At 43.0% G+C, this 17,357-nt stretch overlaps 1 protein-coding gene across 2 annotated transcripts in view; it reads left to right on the top strand.

Moving 5' to 3' along the window:
• chchd6a (coiled-coil-helix-coiled-coil-helix domain containing 6a) overlaps positions 1-15,709 on the top strand; it is a 77,472-nt gene extending 61,763 nt beyond the window's left edge. Inside the window, exon 9 of one of the 2 annotated variants that reach the window (XM_045695189.2) lies at positions 15,333-15,709. In XM_045695189.2, coding sequence (XP_045551145.1) covers positions 15,333-15,356 — 24 coding nt within the window. In that variant the 3' untranslated portion in view covers positions 15,357-15,709. The remainder of the gene's footprint in view (positions 1-15,332) is intronic. The other variant, NM_001141562.1, reaches the window with a different exon arrangement.
• The last annotated feature ends 1,648 nt before the right edge of the window (positions 15,710-17,357 follow it).

The following is a 17,357-nucleotide window of genomic DNA, read 5'->3' as shown; positions in this document are numbered from 1 at the left end:
TGGGAGGCGCCCACCATCGTCCCTGTCTCGGATAATGAGTTGAGATTGCCTGATCCGTCTCCACGCTCCGCTGGATTCTCAAGTAATTTACAGAGAGAGAGATGCCCTGACTTTGATGGTGATAGATGTTTTGAGCTTTCCTGCATTTAGCACAAAAGAAAAAGGTTGGAGGGAGAAAGAGAGAGAAAGAGACAGGGAGCGATGAGAATGCACTGGTTAGGGTAGCGTGTCTGATGCCGGATTGATGTTGCAGTACGACCAGGGTCGGTTTTAGACCTCAGAAACTTTTAATGCTGTTTTCTCCCTGTGCGCTCCCTTCCCTGTAGCCCAGACTTGGCATAGACCGCCAATGGAGGCTTTTGTGTTCAAGTCTGGGCATTATTCCCAAAGCCCCACTGTCAGACTTGGGAAGGAGTGAGTGTACCTTAAACCCTCCCTCTGGCTCCACCTGTCCTGCAGCAGTTTACACCTCCAGCCTGTGTTGAATGTTGAATGTGTTGGACTGCTTCATGCAGACTTTCCCTTTAGGGTAAATGCTCCAGTGTCTATTGCCCACCCCAAATGTATTAGGTACAGTTGAAGTTGGAAGTTTACATACACGTTAGCCAAATACATTTAAACTCAGTTTTTCACAATTCCCGACATTTAATCCTAGTAAAAATCCCCTGTCTTAGGTCAGTTGGGATCAGCACTTTATTTTAAGAATGTGAAATGTCAGAATAATAGTAGAGAGAATTATTTATTTCAGCTTTTATTTCTTTCATCACATTCCCAGTGGGTCAGAAGTTTACATACACTCAATTAGTATTTGGTAGCATTGCCTTTTAAATTGTTTAACTTGGGTCAAACGTTTCTGGTAGCCTTCCACAAGCTTCCCACAATAAGTTGGGTGAATTTTGGCCCATTCCTCCTGACAGAGCTGGTGTAACTGAGTCAGGCTTGTAGGCCTCCTTGCTCGCACATGCTTTTTCAGTTCTGCCCACAAATGTTCTATAGGATTGAGGTCAGGGCTTTGTGATGGCCACTCAAATTTCTTGACTTACCTGTCCTTAACTTCTCTAGGGCCAGTGGGACGATTTCGTCCCACCTACGTAACAGCCAGTGGAATCCCGTGGCGCGTTATTCAAATACCTTAGAAATGCTATTAGTTCAATTTGTCAAACATATGACTATTTTACACCATTTTAAAGATAAGACTCTCGTTAATCTAACCACACTTTCCGATTTCAAAAAGGCTTTACAACGAAAGCAAAACATTAGATTATGTCAGCAGAGTACCGAGCCAGAAATAATCAGACACCCATTTTTCAAGCTAGCATATAATGTCACATAAACCCAAACCACAGCTAAATGCAGCACTAACCTTTGATGATCTTCATCAGATAACAATCTTAGGACATTATGTTATACAATACATGCATGTTTTGTTCAATGAAGTTCATATTTATATCAAAAACCAGCTTTTTACATTAGCATGTGACGTTCAGAACTAGCATACCCCCGCAAACTTCCGGTGAATTTACTAAATTACTCACGATAAACGTTCACAAAAAACATAACAATTATTTTAAGAATTATAGATACAGAACTCCTCTGTCCGATTTTAAAATAGCTTTTCGGTGAAAGCACATTTTGCAATATTCTAAGTAGATAGCCCGGCATCACAGGGCTAGCTATTTAGACACCCACCAAGTTTAGCCCTCACCAAAGTCAGATTTACTATAAGAAAAATGTTATTACCTTTGCTGTTCTTTGTCAGAATGCACTCCCAGGACTTCTACTTCAATAACAAATGTTGGTTTGGTTCAAAATAATCCATAGTTATATCCAAATAGCGGCGTTTTGTTCGTGCGTTCAAGACACTATCCGAAAGGGTAAAGAAGGGTGACGCGCCCGACGCGTTTCGTGACAAAAAATTCGAAATATTCCATTACCGTACTTCGAAGCATGTCAACCGCTGTTTAAAATCAATTTTTATGCAATTTTTCTCGTAAAAAAGCAATAATATTCCGACCGGGAATCTGTGTTTTAGTACAAAGAGAGAGAAAATAAAAACATGGGGTCGCCTCGTGCACGCGCCTCAGTCTCATTGTCCTCTGATAGACCACTTACCAAAGGCGCTAATGTTTTTCAGCCAGGGGCTGAAATTACATCATTCAGCTTTTCCCGGGTTCTGAGAGCCTATGGGAGCCGTAGGAAGTGTCACGTTACAGCAAAGATCCTCAGTTTTCAATAAAGAGAGTCAAGAAGAACAAGAACTTGTCAGACAGGCCACTTCCTGTAAGGAATCTTCTCAGGTTTTTGCCTGCCATATGAGTTCTGTTATACTCACAGACACCATTCAAACAGTTTTAGAAACTTTAGGGTGTTTTCTATCCAAAGCCAATAATTATATGCATATTCTAGTTTCTGGGCAGTAGTAATAACCAGATTAAATCGGGTACGTTTTTTATCCGGCCGTGTAAATACTGCCCCCTAGCCCTAACAGGTTAAGCCACAATGACCCCCAAGTATGCTTGGGGTCATTGTCCATTTGGAAGACCCATTTGCGACCAAGCTTTAACTTCCTGACTGATGTCTTGAGATGTTGCTTCAATATATCCACATAATTGTCCTTCCTCATGATTCCATCTATTTTGTGAAGTGCACCAGGCCCTCCTGCAGCAAAGCACCCCCACAACGTGATGCTGTCACCCCCGTGCTTCACGGTTGGGATGGTGTTCTTCGGCTTGCAAGCATCCCCCTTTTGTACCTGTTTCCTCCAGCATCTTCACGAGGTCCTGCTGTTGTTCTGGGATCGATTTGCACTTTTCGCACCAAAGTACGTTCATCTCTAGGAGACAGAACGCGTCTCCTTCCTGAGCGGTATGATGGCTGCGTGGTCCCATGGTATTTATACTTGCATACTATTGTTTGTACAGATGAACGTGGTACCTTCAGGTGTTTGGAAGTTGCTCCCAAGGATGAACCAAACTTGTGGAGGTCCACCATTTTTTTCTGAGGTCTTGGCTGATTTCTTTTGATTTTCCCATGATGTCAAGCAAAGAGGCACGGTGTTTGAAGGTAGGCCTTGAAATACATCCAGGGGTACACCTCCAATTGACTCAAATGATGTCAATTAGCCTATCAGAAGTTTCTAAAGCCATGACATAATTTTCTGGAATTTTCCAAGCTGTTCAAAGGCACAGTCAACTTAGCTTATGTAAACTTCTGACCCACTGGAATTGTCATACAGTGAATTATAAGTGAAATAATCTGTCTGTAAACAATTGTTGGAAAAATGACTTGTGTCATGCACAAAGTAGATGTCCCTATCGACTTGCCAAAACTATAGTTTGTTGACAAGAAATTTGTGGAGTGGTTGAAAAACTTGTTTTAATGACTCCAATCTAAGTGTATTTAAACTTCTGACTTCAACTGTATATTTGTGCATCTTTTTCCAGAAGCTGGATGTACCTACCCACATGGAGTGATATTCACCACCTTTTATGTTTTATGGAACTGCAGTTATTTTGTTTACAGTGGGTCCCAAACTGTGGGTCGCTGGATGTCATTTAGTAATTTCATTATTATACATTACATTTCTTAAGATCGGTCACAGGAAAATCTATCATCGGTTAAATGTTTTCAATCAGAAGTTTTTATAAATCAATTCTTTACTTATTCTTTTGGTCTAGGTATGTTTTCATTGGTGGTTCACAAAGCAAAACGTTTGCGAACTCCTGGCCTATAGGACAGTCTGTATTTGTTACTGAGGTTGTGTCTGCCTTTTTCTAATGGTGTGCTGCTCAGTTCTGACCTGTCCCTGTGCTGTACTGAAGCTGCCACCTCATGTCTTAACCTACCTGAGCTCCTGATGTTGACAATTCTGCAGCCTCAGCTCTCTGATTGGCTGCCCTGCGCTGTTGTCGATGCGGCAAGTTTATTTTCATTTCAGACCCTGGGGTTACCGTCTTCTCCCCTGCCTGTCATAGGTCTCTGAGACACACAAGCTCCTCTGCCAGCGCTACTCTAATCCTGTCAGCCTCACAAACACACTCACTCACTTTCTCTCTCTAGTGCGCACACGCACGCATCCAAACCTGCTCCTCGCCATCAGCCGTCAGCTCCACTGTCCATCAGGACACACTTTGTAGATTTACTGAGTGCATTATGTTCGATCCACTCAGTCCGTTGGCAAGGGCAGAATATTCCCAGCAGCTTGGTTAACTACCCAAGCTGTTGGACCCTTCCTGGTTTATGGAAGTAGAGAGACCGCAACAGCAGGCCGGCAGGTCAACCACCAGTGGTATCTATCTGCTTTGTAGCCTTGGGCGGGCCCCAGTGATCGAGGGCTGTTAATAACATGATTAATGGGAGTGTATGCTGTGTCTGAGTCTTTAATGATGTGTGAACAGATCAAGTCAAGGCAAATGAACTCTGTATTTCCCCAGGATGACGTAAGTATGGTTCTACAGTAGATCTGAGGGAGCTGATGTTTTTTAATCAGACAACCAAAGTTCAAGTGAGAAAAACCTATTGATCTGTTTTAGATTGAACTTATGCTGCAGGGCAGATATTACACTGTTAACACCCTGTCAACAGAGAGATGAGAAGAAATATAGGAATAAAAACAACAGATAAGAAATAAAGGGGAGAGGTAAGAAACAGAGCGGGAAAGAGAATAAATATATGGACTAGGTCTCTTAAGGCAGGAGATGGAGGAGCTGGGAGTGAGAGAGAGTAGTGCTATTTAAGGAGGTGAAGAGAGATGGACAGCAGAGGGACACGGAGAGGAGAGGGATGCCAGTCCAGGTCCCTCATCACTCAGTCTTAATGAAGAGCAATGTGTTCCTGGCTGCACAGGGCCTATACAGACCGCAGGCTTCTGTCCAACCAGACTGTCACACTGCAGTAATCACTGCTCCACACACAGCTGAATATGGACCAGACCAGTAGCTACACTTCTATAGCTGAATCCAGATAAGTAACTACAATTCTACAGCCAAAGCCTAATTAACTAATCATCAATACTCTTCACATACAGTATGTTATAATTTGCAGATGTATGTCTAAATTCACACCAGTAAAACTTTTGCCAGATGCAAAACTTCAAGAGCATAAGTAGGACAACAAGACAAGTTGTACAACAAAGTTTCCCTGTCTAGTGGCACTATACTTTCTTCACTTAGTTTTATTTCAGTCTTCTTTGGCAATTACATAGGTTAGTGTTCCATCCATGTGTAGGGTGAAGAGGCTGTCCCAGCTCTATGACCTCTTGTGATTCAGTCAGTGTCCAGTGAAGAGGGTGACAGTGTTGACAGCCAGACCATCGCCCTGTGAGAGAGAGCCAGTCCAGTGTGTTAGACTGAAGAGCCCCCTCTCTGCTCTATGTGGCCCTCAGCAGAGCCTCATTAAAGAGGCAGGAGCCAGGCTGGGGAGGGACTGGCCCTAATCACTAGTTATCTATCTGACTGCAGCCCAGAACACACAGCAACACACACGGTAGAGGCATAGTCAAGCAGGCCTGCAGTGGAGAATCATTCCAATTATTTCAATGTGAATCCCCAGCGCGGCGAGCACACTAGTGTGTGAAGTCAAACACGGCAGTCGGAGGTTGGAAACTTTGGCCTCGCTCTCTCCACTCGTGTGCTGAGAGAGAGTGCGAGCGAGAGAGAGATGTTGTATAAGGGGCAGGAGCTGTAATTGTGTTTTTCTGTTTGTGTTTGAACTCCCTGTATATCTCTCTTTTATGTTTCTTCCTCGTTCTTTCTTTCACACTCCTTCACAGTGGATTCACTGGTTTAATTTTCTTATTGTCTGAGGTGTCGTCATAAAAAGCCTTTCCCTCCTTTCAGACATGAATTGATCCAGGCTCGGAGAAGCAGCCAATCAGATCCAAGACCATTATCTCTCTGGCGTCACCTTGCTATTCGGCACATTGTTTTCAGACAACACAACATGCAATAACGACGGCACACTTGACTAGTGAATAGTACGGCGCATCGGGGGAAAATTTGTTTCCAATTTAGTCCAACAATTGTAAAGGTTTATGTAATGTGTGTTTTATAATGATAGTTTGGTTTCAGGGCCTAAGTATTGTTCAAGGAAAGGGTATACTGGAACATCTCTGTTATAATGGTATTCTAGAGCAAGGCAAGTCACAATCATGTTTTTCTTCCACAGACAAAAACAGTGAGGTAAATGTACAAGTGGATCGATTTGTTTTCTCCATCACATTACAAGACGTTGTGCGCATCTCTGCCTGTTTGGAGTAAAAACGATCAATGTATCTCTGAAGTCACTAAAGTCTTCCAACTTAAAACCCGGCCTCTTCATTTGGTTCATAACCTCTGTCGTGTCTTTGGCGTCATTAAAAGTGAAGACTGTTATTTTATCAAATCAATTCTCTGTAATTATTATTACGTGATTAAACTAATCATGTAAATGTAATTAACTAGGAAGTCGGGGCACCACGGAAAATCTTCAGATTACAAAGTTATAATTTTCCTAATATAACTCTTCAGATATTTTAATATCTGATCAATTAGTCTTCTAATTAATTAATAATTCTTTACCTCACGTCAGTCTCATTCCAAACGTTGTAAATTGTTGGTTATCTGCACGAACCCAGCCTAAACTATGAATCATCCATACACCAGTTGGCTTAATCATTATTTACTAACTAACTAAATAATCACAGAAATGCATAACAAACAAACAGTAGATATTGGTTACTAACAATGATAGGGAAGATCCCCTAGTGGGCTAAACCGATATGACGGCTTGGTGGACAAAGGAAAGGGGTGTGAACTGAGAGAGCTGGAAAGACAAAATGGATCACTACACACAGTGGATAATTATATTCATTGAAATGCTAATCCTTTGCACATGAACGCTCGCTCATTCGGGAATAATTGCAATCAATATATTTACGCCATTATGTAGTTGTTGTCTTCTCTGTTGGAATCATCGGTCAGTTCATCAGAGAGTCTCTGGCTACTCATGATGGCGGCTCCTGATAGTGTCTTTTGAAATGGATACGTCAGGCGTCCATGGTTCTTAGAGTAGATGTTTCGGCGGTTGTCGGTATTCACATCCCAGGTTTACATCATTTCTAGCTGCAGACTAGTAATTAGTATCTAAGATTTGCTCTTATTCTGTAGGGATCGATAGTCTCAGAGTTTAACCATTTCCAGCCGTGTAGCCAATGCTCCACGTAGTATAGTTTTCTAGTTTTGGTGCTCAAACCTGAACCACCTCAGCTTACACCGAGGTATGCGTGGTCTGAGAGGTTCATCTCACTCTGGAGATTCGTCCACGTCGATCAGTGTTCTCGCACTAGATTTACTACCTTTCCAGCTGCAGTCTGTTAGGCTGTCATCTAGGACTCACTTCTTCTTGGGTGATCAATAGTTCAGAGTTCATACCATTTCACGTGTAGCGCAAGATCTCACGTTTCCTGGCCTGTAGGGTTGAAATTAGAATTAGCCCTTTTTAAACGTGAGGACAAGTCCTCCCGTATTTGGACTTTGGGTCACGGGGGCTTTTATATTTATTTAGAAAAGGGGTTGGTTCATAATTTACAACCAATGCCTATTCACTTGGGGCGTGGCTCCTGACAGTTAAACTTTACAATGAAGGCAAATTCTCTCATTTTAAAAGGTTAACATCACAATACATCATTTCACAAGTAGTTTCATCTTAACTCATTCATTTTATACAATAATTAGGTGCAAGCCTCATAAATGAGGAACCTGTATAAACAAAGTTAGGGTAATGTGGCTGTATTGTCTTTCATGAGGTCACAAACATGAAACAAAACGGACTGGGTCGTAGCTGGCTTCTCCACCGAACGTTTACACATTCTCCAAAATATGGATATTGTTCAATTCTCAAATATTGGAATGTAGTAGAATTTGGCAGTTCCTTTGTTCTACTGTGAAACACTCTCTCTCTCCATACTGCATGGCCAGGGAGAGTCTCTTCATGGAATTTATGATGTGGGGGTTAAGTTATAAAACTGCCCCCCCTCCTAACAGGATAAGGGGGTTGTTCACATCTCTGCTAGCCAACTCACTGAAAGGGCTAGGGTCATGACACCAGCCCCCATCACAATCACAATGTTAACCTCTTCACCCAGCCACTGATGTAAAGTGTCTCCCCTGCCGTTCATGAAAGAGTCTGTCTTTTGTTTTTCTGTACTGTAATTTGCTGGGCCTGTTAGGCTGTGCTGTGCACTACAGTAGCACTACTATAATGGGAATTATAAGCACTCATTTTTGCACTCTGTTTTGTCGCTATGGATTATTCAAAATGTTCTGCTTGGCGTTGTGAGATTACATTTACTGGTGACAGAGAGGGTGTGTTGGTTCTCTGTTTCTTTATCTCCTTCTCTTCTTTCAGTCTCCGTCTTTCTCATTTCTCACTCTGTTTCTTTCGCTTTCTCAACCCACATTAATTTATTCAGCTTCACCTCACCTGCCCATTAGCTGCTAAGCCCCTTGTTAGGACCAGAGAAAGCCCCCCGTCTCATATACTGTACGGTCTTTCCAACCTCGAGTACTGTCAAGCTGGCACACGCAGTGCATTTGGAAAGTATTCAGACCCCTTCCCTTTTTCCACATTTTGTTACGTTACAGCCTTATTCTAAAATGGATTAAATACATTTTTTTCCTCATCAATCTTTATTTTATTTAACCTTTATTTAACTAGGCAAGTCAGTTAAGAACAATTTTTTATTTACAATGAAGGCCTACCGGGGAACAGTGGGTTATAACTACCTTGTTCAGGGGTTAGAAAGACAGATTTTACCTTGTCAGCTCGGAGATTCGACCCAGCAACCATTCGGTTTCTGGCCCAATGCTCTAACCACTAGTCTACCTAGTGGTTATACCCCATAATGACAAAGTGAAAACAAGTTTTTAGAAATACATGCAAATGTATTAAAAATAAAAGACGGAAATACCTTATTAACATAAGTATTCAGAACCTTTGCTATGAGATTCGAAATTGAGCTCGGGTGCATCCTGTTTGCATTTATCATCTTTGAGATGTTTCTACAACTTGATTGGAGTCCACCTGTGGTAAATTCAATTGATTGGACATGATTTGGAAAGGCACACACCTGTCTATATGAGGTCCCACAGTTGACCGTGCATGTCAGAGCAAAAACCAAGCCATGACGTTGAAGGAATTATCCATAGAGCTCCAAGACAGGATTGTGTCGAGGCACAGATCTGGGGAAGGGTACCTAAAAATGTCTGCACCATTGAATGTCCCCAAGAACACAGTGGTCTCCATCATTCTTAAATGGAAGAAGTTTGGAACCACCAAGACTCTTCCTGAAGCTGGCCGCCCGGCCAAACTGAGCAATCGAGGGAGAAGGGCCTTAGTCATGGAGGTGACAAAAACCTTATGGCCACTCTGACAGAGCTCCAGAATTCTTCTGTGGAGATGGGAGAACCTTCCAGAAGGACAACCATCTCTGCAGCACTCCACCAATCAGGCCTTTATGGTAGATTGACTAGACGGAAGCCACTCCTCAGTAAAAGGCACATGACAGCCTGCTTGGAGTTTGCCAAAAGGTCTGATGAAACCAAGTTTGAACTCTTTGGCCTGAATGCCAAGCGTCACGTCTGGAGGAAACCTGTCACCATCGCTACGGTGAAGCATGGTGGTGGCAGCATCATGCTGTGGGGATGTTTTTCAGCGGCACAGACTGGGAGACTAGTCAGGATCAAGGGAAAGGTTAACAGAGCAAAGTATAACGAGGTCTTTGATGAAATCCTGCTCCAGAGCGCTCAGAACCTCCGACTGGGGTGAAGCTTCACCTTCCAACAGGACAACGACCCTAAGCACACAGCCAAGACGACGCAGGTGGCTTCGGGATAAGTCTCTGAATGTCCTTGAGTTGCCCAGACTTAAACCCGATCGAACATCTCTGGAGAGACCTGAAAATAGTTGTGCCGCGACGATCCCCATCCAACCTGACAGAGCTTGAGAGGATCTGCAGAGAAGAATGGGAGAAACTCCCCAAATACAGGTGTGCCAAGCTTGTAGCATCATACCCAAGAAGACTCAAGGCTGTAATCGCTGCCAAAGGTGCTTCAACAAACTATTTTTGCTTTATTTATTTTGAACCTTTATTTAACTTGGCAAGTCAGTTAAGAACAAATTCTTATTTACAATGACAGCCTTCCGGGGAACAGTGGGTTAACTGCCTTGTTCAGGGGCAGAACAAAACACTTTTTGCTTTGTTATTGTGTGTAGATTAGTGTGGAACAAAAACAATTTAATCAATTTTAGAATAAGGCTGTAACAAAACATGGAAAATGTCAAGGTTCTGAATACTTTCCAAATGCCTTCCAGAATACATTGACGATTGATAAAGCTATATCTCACCTCTTGAGTAGTTTCTACCACGGTTCAGCAAAGTGGTCTAGCATTAACAGTGATGCGTTAAACATTGTCTTGCTCTACCCCTTCCCCTCTCTCTCTCTTTCCCTTTTCTATCCTCCATCTCTTTTGTTGTTTCACTGAGTGCTATCGAACAGCACATCAAGATGAATCCAAAGCCACCATTTTGGGCTTTCATTAGCGCTGTGGCCCAGGCGGCACCGTCAACACAAAGATTTCAAACATCCATCAGTAGAGGGATCTACACAATGGGCTCCAGGGGTTGCTGGCTGACCTTTCCACAGAGCCTCTCCTCTTGCGCCACCAGCCTCACTCTTTCTCTGTCTCTCACTCTCTCTCTGTCTCTCTGTGTGATAGATCAGATCATAACTCAGGTCCAGGGCCCACGTATTGTGGAGTTGAAAGCCACCTCAAATGCTGAACAATCGGCATACTGGCTTTTCTGTAGTGCATTTCCCAGAACGCCTGTGCCTGGGGTTGGGCCCTGTTTTATCCCCGTGGGTGAAAGGCTGTGTAAGGCCCCCAGCTGAGATAAATGTACAGCCTGCCTGGGGGGGGGGGGGGGGGGGGGGGGGGGGGTTCGATTGGCTTTGTTAAACAAGGCCAAACGCCTGGCCGCTCTGCATCCACCTGGCCACTTTGGCTCACTGGCCCTCACATCACAATGCAATCCAATTTCCTCTTTGTACCTTCAAAATAATTTCTCCCCTTTTCTAAAATGTTTTAATAAAATAAATGTGTTGGTTGTTTTTTGTGGCATCCTGACTTCCCCATTCAAGGCTGGGTTAATGTGCTCACTTTCATGTGCAACTTCAAAGCAATTGATCCCTCTCCTCGTCAATACAATCATCAGAAATAATACATGGAAAATAGTAAATAATACATCAGGGGCTAGGAGCAGTTATCTCTCCACACAGGAAAGCTCTTAGTGGAAAAACAGGCACTTGCATCACATCTCTGGGAAAAAATGTCCTTGCCTGCCTGTCTCTGTGGCGGAGTGGAGGTTATCGCCCAGGAATTCCAATTGCCTGCCAGTCATCAGATAAGATGAATTTCCAATTGAGCTAAGCCTTGGCCATGGAGAAAGGACGAGTGCTCGGTTCCTTTCCTTTATGCCCCAAAACTATCTGAGCAGAAAATAAATGCCATTGCCACTGCCATGGAGGAATCAGGCTTGTATAACTTGCCTCTCAGATGGAATGTTGTCACCAGATGGTTGAGATGTGTTCCTGGCTTTAAAAATTGACTGCTTTCTAAACTGAATGAGTATCGGTGACATACAGCATATATTCACTTTCCATAAATTAAGTATGGAAGTTACAAAATAATTATTTATTTTTAATTGATAAAGATGAAAGAAAAGAAGAGTCTAATCATCAATAATGTACAGACACTCCTTTTCATTCTCTACCTTCAGCTGGTTAGATGGCTCTGTCTGGACACGCAGGTTAGCCTTTTTTGGCATGAATCTTGTTCTGGAGGCAGCTCTGCAGAGTGGTCACTAGCTGGCACAGCCACTAAGTCATACAATCTGATTTAAACCTAACTTTAACCCTAACCTTAACCACACTGCTAACCTTAATGCCTAACCCTAACCATAAATTAAGACCAAAAAACACATTTTTGTTTTCATAGACTTTTGCAATATAGACAATTTTGACTTTGCAGCTGGCCTATCCAAGGGGAAATCGCTCAGTTCTGCCTCTAGGACACAGAACAGCATCAGACCGATTTGACATCACTCCCAGACACAGTCGCAGAGGTCATAGTTCGCATGTACAGTGGCAAGAAAAGGTATGTGAACCCTTTGGAATTACCTGGATTTCTGCATAAATTGGTCATCAAATTTGATCCAAGTCACAACAATAGACAAACATAGTGTGCTTAAACTAATAACACACAAATTATTGTATTCTTCATGTCTATATTGAATAGATCATTTTAACATTCACAGTGTAGGTTGGAAAAAGTATGTGAACCCCTAGGCTAATGACTTGTCCAAAAGCTAATTGGAATCATGAGTCCGCTAACCTGGAGTCCAAGCAATGAGATGAGATTGGAAATGTTGGTTAGAGCTGCCTTGCCCTGTAAAAAAAACACTCACAAAATTTGAGTTTGCTATTCACAAGATGCATTGCCTGATGTGAACCATGCCTCAAACGAAAGACATTTCAGAAGACCTAAGATTAAGAATTGTTGACTTGCATAAAGCTGGAAAGGTTTACAAAAGTATCTCTAAAAGCCTTGATGTTCATCAGTCCACGGTAAGACAAATTGAATATAAATGGAGAAAGTTCAGCACTGTTGCTACACTCCCTAGGAATGTCCATCCTGCTAAGATGACTGCAAGAGCACAGCACAGAATGTTAAATGAGGTTAAGAAGAATCCTAGAGTGTCAGCTAAAGACTTACAGAAATCTCTGGAATATGCTAACATCTCTATTGACGAGTCTACGATACGTAAAACACTAAACAAGAATGGCGTTCATGGGAGGACACCACGGAAGAAGCCACTGCTGTCCAAAAAAAACGTTGCTGCACGTCTGAAGTTTGCAAAAGTGCACCTGAATGTTCCACAGCGCTACTGGCAAAATATTCTGTGGACAGATTCAACTATAGTTGAGTTGTTTGGAAGGAACACACAACACTATGTGTGGAGGAAAAAAGGGCACAGCACACCAACATAGAAACCTCATCCTAACTGTAAATTATGGTGGAGGGAGCATCATGGTTTTGGGCTGCTTTGCTGCCTCAGGGCCTGGACAGTTTGCTATCATAGACGGAAAAATGAATTCCCAAGTTTATCAAGACATTTTGCAGGAGAATGTTAGGCTATCTGTCCGCCAATTGAAGCTCAACAACAGAATGGCCTCAACAGAAGAAAATATGCCTTCTGGAGTGGTCCAGTCAGTGTCCTGACCTCAACCTGATTTGAGATGCTGTAGCATGACCTCGAGAGCCATTCACACCTGACATCCCAAGAATATTGCTAAACTGAAACAGTTTTGTAAAGAGGAATGGTCCAAAATTCCTCCTGACCGTTGTGCAGGTCTGATCCGCAATTACAGAAAACGTTTGGTTGAGGTTATTGCTGCCAAAGGAGGGTCAACCAGCTATTAAATACAAGGGTTCTCATGCTTTTTTTTGCACTGTGAATGTTTACACGGTGTGTTCAATAAAGACATGAAAACGTATAATTGTTTGTGTGTTATTAGTTTAAGCAGACTGTGTTTGTCTATTGTTGTGACCTAGATGAAGATCAGATCAAATTTTATGACCAATTTATGCAGAAATCCAGGAATCTCCAAAGGGTTCACATACTTTTTCTTGCCACTGTATGTTCTCTTCTGGGTTGACTTCTCATCACTGTGGTGATTATTTAGAGGTCAGCGGTCAACGTGCTGCAGTCGGACCCCAGTGGTCAGAGCTTCCTGCTGAGGAAAACCTCTTAGCTAATCAAGACTGACCCTACAACAGCTCAAACACAACTATAGCTCCCACGAGAGCTATAGGAGAACCTATTACATTTTGAAGGTGTGTGTATGTGTCTGTAAGTGTGTTTAACGGTATTGTGTTGGCTCTGACTGGGGTTAGAGTTAGTCAATAGCTATCCCCCCCAGATAAAGTGAAACAAGGGCACACTTGCACAGCCTGTATTCACACTGTGGGAACTTAATTGGCACGCTCTGCAAGTCTCTCCCTGACACACACACACACACACACACACACACACACACTTTCCCTGCAGGCAGAGGCGTTGGTTTGTGGCGAGCAGCCACGTACCTCACACTGCTCTAATGGGATGTGTTGAGGTCTTCGTCATGACGTTAGGCGTATTGATTCTGCTGCTCTCTGATTTGGCTGTGTGTCTCGGCAGGCTTCTCAGTGTGTACTACGCTGCAGGTCAATATCCCATTCTGCATCCTGCCTGGATCCTGCCTGCATCCTGCCTGGCCTGCCAAGGTTCCGAGCGTTGTTCCAGATGAACCTCTGTAACATGCCGTTATTCCTGCCTCCTCTGCAGCAGCACTTTGCTCTCCATGCTTGGCCCTGTCGGTCTGTTGAGTGTCTGGATGCTTTCAGAGCTCTGGCCAAATAAATACATGAGGATGCAGGAAGTGCTCTATGAATCACCTGGAACCAATTTGTGCACCAAATCTAGTTATGATGCTGTCAGAGCCTACAGTACCCACTGGGCACAGACGTCAGTTCAACGTTGAGTTTTCATTTGGTTGAGGTGTCAACTAATGTGAATTCAATGTGAAATCAACCAAAATGTCACCATGTCATTGGATTCACATAGATTTATTTTTTTAATGGTTTGGAAACAACATTGATTTAATTGAACCCGTTTTTGCCCAGTGGGTACATTCTAGAAACGTTTTTAAAGACTAAGGCAATCACTGACAACCTAATGATTTTTTTCCCCCAATTTCTTTCCATCATCCTTGCTTCTTTCTCTGAATGAATGGACAAACTGTGGCTGTACAGTATGCTTCTTTGTTGTTGTCAGAGATGGAGAGGTCTTCTCCAACAGTAATCTATGAGTACTTTCTATGAAAGTGCCAGTGGTTCCGCCCCACCGAGAGAATCACTACAATTACCTGACCTGACCACAGACATCATTCCTGCCGACTTTTGGTGGGTGCTGATTAGAAGAGAGACTCCTCCCCCTAGTCACACATGCTATTCACACCCCTGACCTTAGCATCACAGCACTAAGGTCAGGGGGTGGGGCAGACATTATCTAATGGACAGGTCTGACAGAGGAGCGGAAATCATGGTGCTCGCCTTACAAGACCAAAGGGGGTCAGCGGCTTGGTAGACGTTTTGATAACAATTGAGCTGAAGTGAGTTTGAAGACGTGTGTGTTGTTGGGCTGTGTATTGATCTGAAGTATTGGTGATTTGACGTTGTCCTCTCCTTGTTTTCAGAACCTGCTGGTAAACCATGGATGAAGAGCAGTGGAGAAGGCTGAATGAAACTCATGTCCAGGAACAGATTTACTGCAGCACAAGACTGGCACTTCCAAACTTCTCGCTGATTCATATTTAGGGGCAAAGAGCTGCTTTGGTGTTAGCATAATGCCTTTTATACATTGTTTTAATCATTTTATCTTCATTTTGAAGTTGCACTACGTAGACGCTACTGTACATTTTTACAGGGTAAAATAGATATTTGAAAGAGGACTGACTGAAGATGGTTTTAAGTTGTATTTTTTAACAATATACTCAGGACTTCCTGACCATTTATCAGGTTTCTATCATATCCATTCCATTATTTCATCAATTAAACCATATCCCTATGCTGATGTTTGTCTGCTTCTTGGTTTGGCTATAGCTATGCCTGTATAGTACTTGTAAGTGGCTATATTGAACCACTTTCTTCTGTTTCTTTGTAAAACTCAGAACGCACGTAGAAAGCAACACATTTCTTCATGGTCATTCATTCTCTTGACATTTATTCTCGTTCTGTTTCTTGGTGTTTATTCTCGTTCTGTTTCTTGGTGTTTATTCTCGTTCTGTTTCTTGGTGTTTATTCTCGTTCTGTTTCTTGGTGTTTATTCTCGTTCTGTTTCTTGCCGTTTATTCTCGTTCTGTTTCTTGGCGTTTATTCTCGTTCTCTTTCTTAATATTTATTCTCGTTCTGTTTCTTGACATTTATTCTGTTTCTTGGCGTTTTATTCATAGAGAAAACATGTCATTCTGGGATAGATGTGTTTTGGGGGTTGCCATGGCAACAGGAGAGCGAGGGTGGGTAGTAGATGATAACCCTGGTGTCTGTTGGAAAGACCAGCTCATACAGATGTTTGAGCTGCCTGTGAGCATGTTATCCAGCCCACCAGAGACACTCTCCTCTCTATTCAAAGGCGAAAACATCAAGGCAGTTTAATTTTGGTATGACAGAGATGAGACGTGGTCATGAGGTAAGTGGTGTTACGCCTCACCAGTCGTTTAAACAACTGTAAAGTGTCTCAACCCCGGAAGCACCCATCCCCATGTGGCTGTCATCACAAAGATCAAGTGGTGTTTCCTATTGGCCCAATTCATTAAAGCACTGCTAAGAGTCATACTTCTGAGAGGAATACTGTCTGTATTCCTAGGAGAGGAGGCTGTGGCTGTGATTGATCTCAGAGCAGGGGGTTTTTCACGTCAAGCCGTGGTGACAGAATTTGTAGCCTGACATGCAGGGGTGGATGGGTGTATAACAGACGCAGCACAGGACGACGGAGCCTCAGTAATCATTCTGCCATGCGTCTCTCATGAGGAGCGCTGCCTTTCATAAGGTTCTCAATCAGAGTGCTGTGAGGAGTGACAGGGTAAAGCGACCTCACACACAACCCTGTAGAGGAAATGGAGAGAGAGGATCTAAGGCCACCATAATAACCTTGTGACAACAGTAGTACTATTGTGTTGGACACCCCCACATGTGCCTCTGACATTTTGAGGATGATAACCCTTTGGGCAAACAATGTGGGAGGTGGTGGGTCTGTGTTATTAGAGGAGCACTGGCTTATCCAGTCATATCACTGGGGCTGCTGGGAGGAGGAGTCCACAGAGGCTAGTCACACCCAGCTGACATTTATCCTCAGGCTACACAGACCCCCCCCCCCCCCCCCCCCCCCGCTTCACTTATTAGCTCTTCTTATTCCGCCTGCTCTGTGTGTAAAGAGGAGAATAATTACAGCAGTGTGTAGGTTCGGACGGTCAGATATCTGCTTTATTGCTTTTTTTCATTCTGCTGGAGTCATCGCATGTCAAGTGGTGTAAGTAAGGAACACCATCCTTCATTTTTAAAAAGGTATTTATTTCACCTTTATTTAACCAGGTAGGCTAGTTGAGAACAAGTTCTCATTTACAACTACGACCTGGCCAAGATAAAGCAAAGCAGTGCGACACAAACAACAACAGAGTTACACATGGAATAAACAAAGATACAGTCAATAATACAATAGAGAA

The sequence above is a fragment of the Salmo salar genome, chromosome 15 (assembly GCF_965601325.2).
Source record: "Salmo salar chromosome 15, fSalSal1, whole genome shotgun sequence".
Classification (NCBI taxonomy): domain Eukaryota; kingdom Metazoa; phylum Chordata; class Actinopteri; order Salmoniformes; family Salmonidae; genus Salmo; species Salmo salar.
The sequence above is the reverse complement of the archived record's forward strand: the minus strand, read 5'-3'. Positions and strand labels throughout refer to the sequence as shown.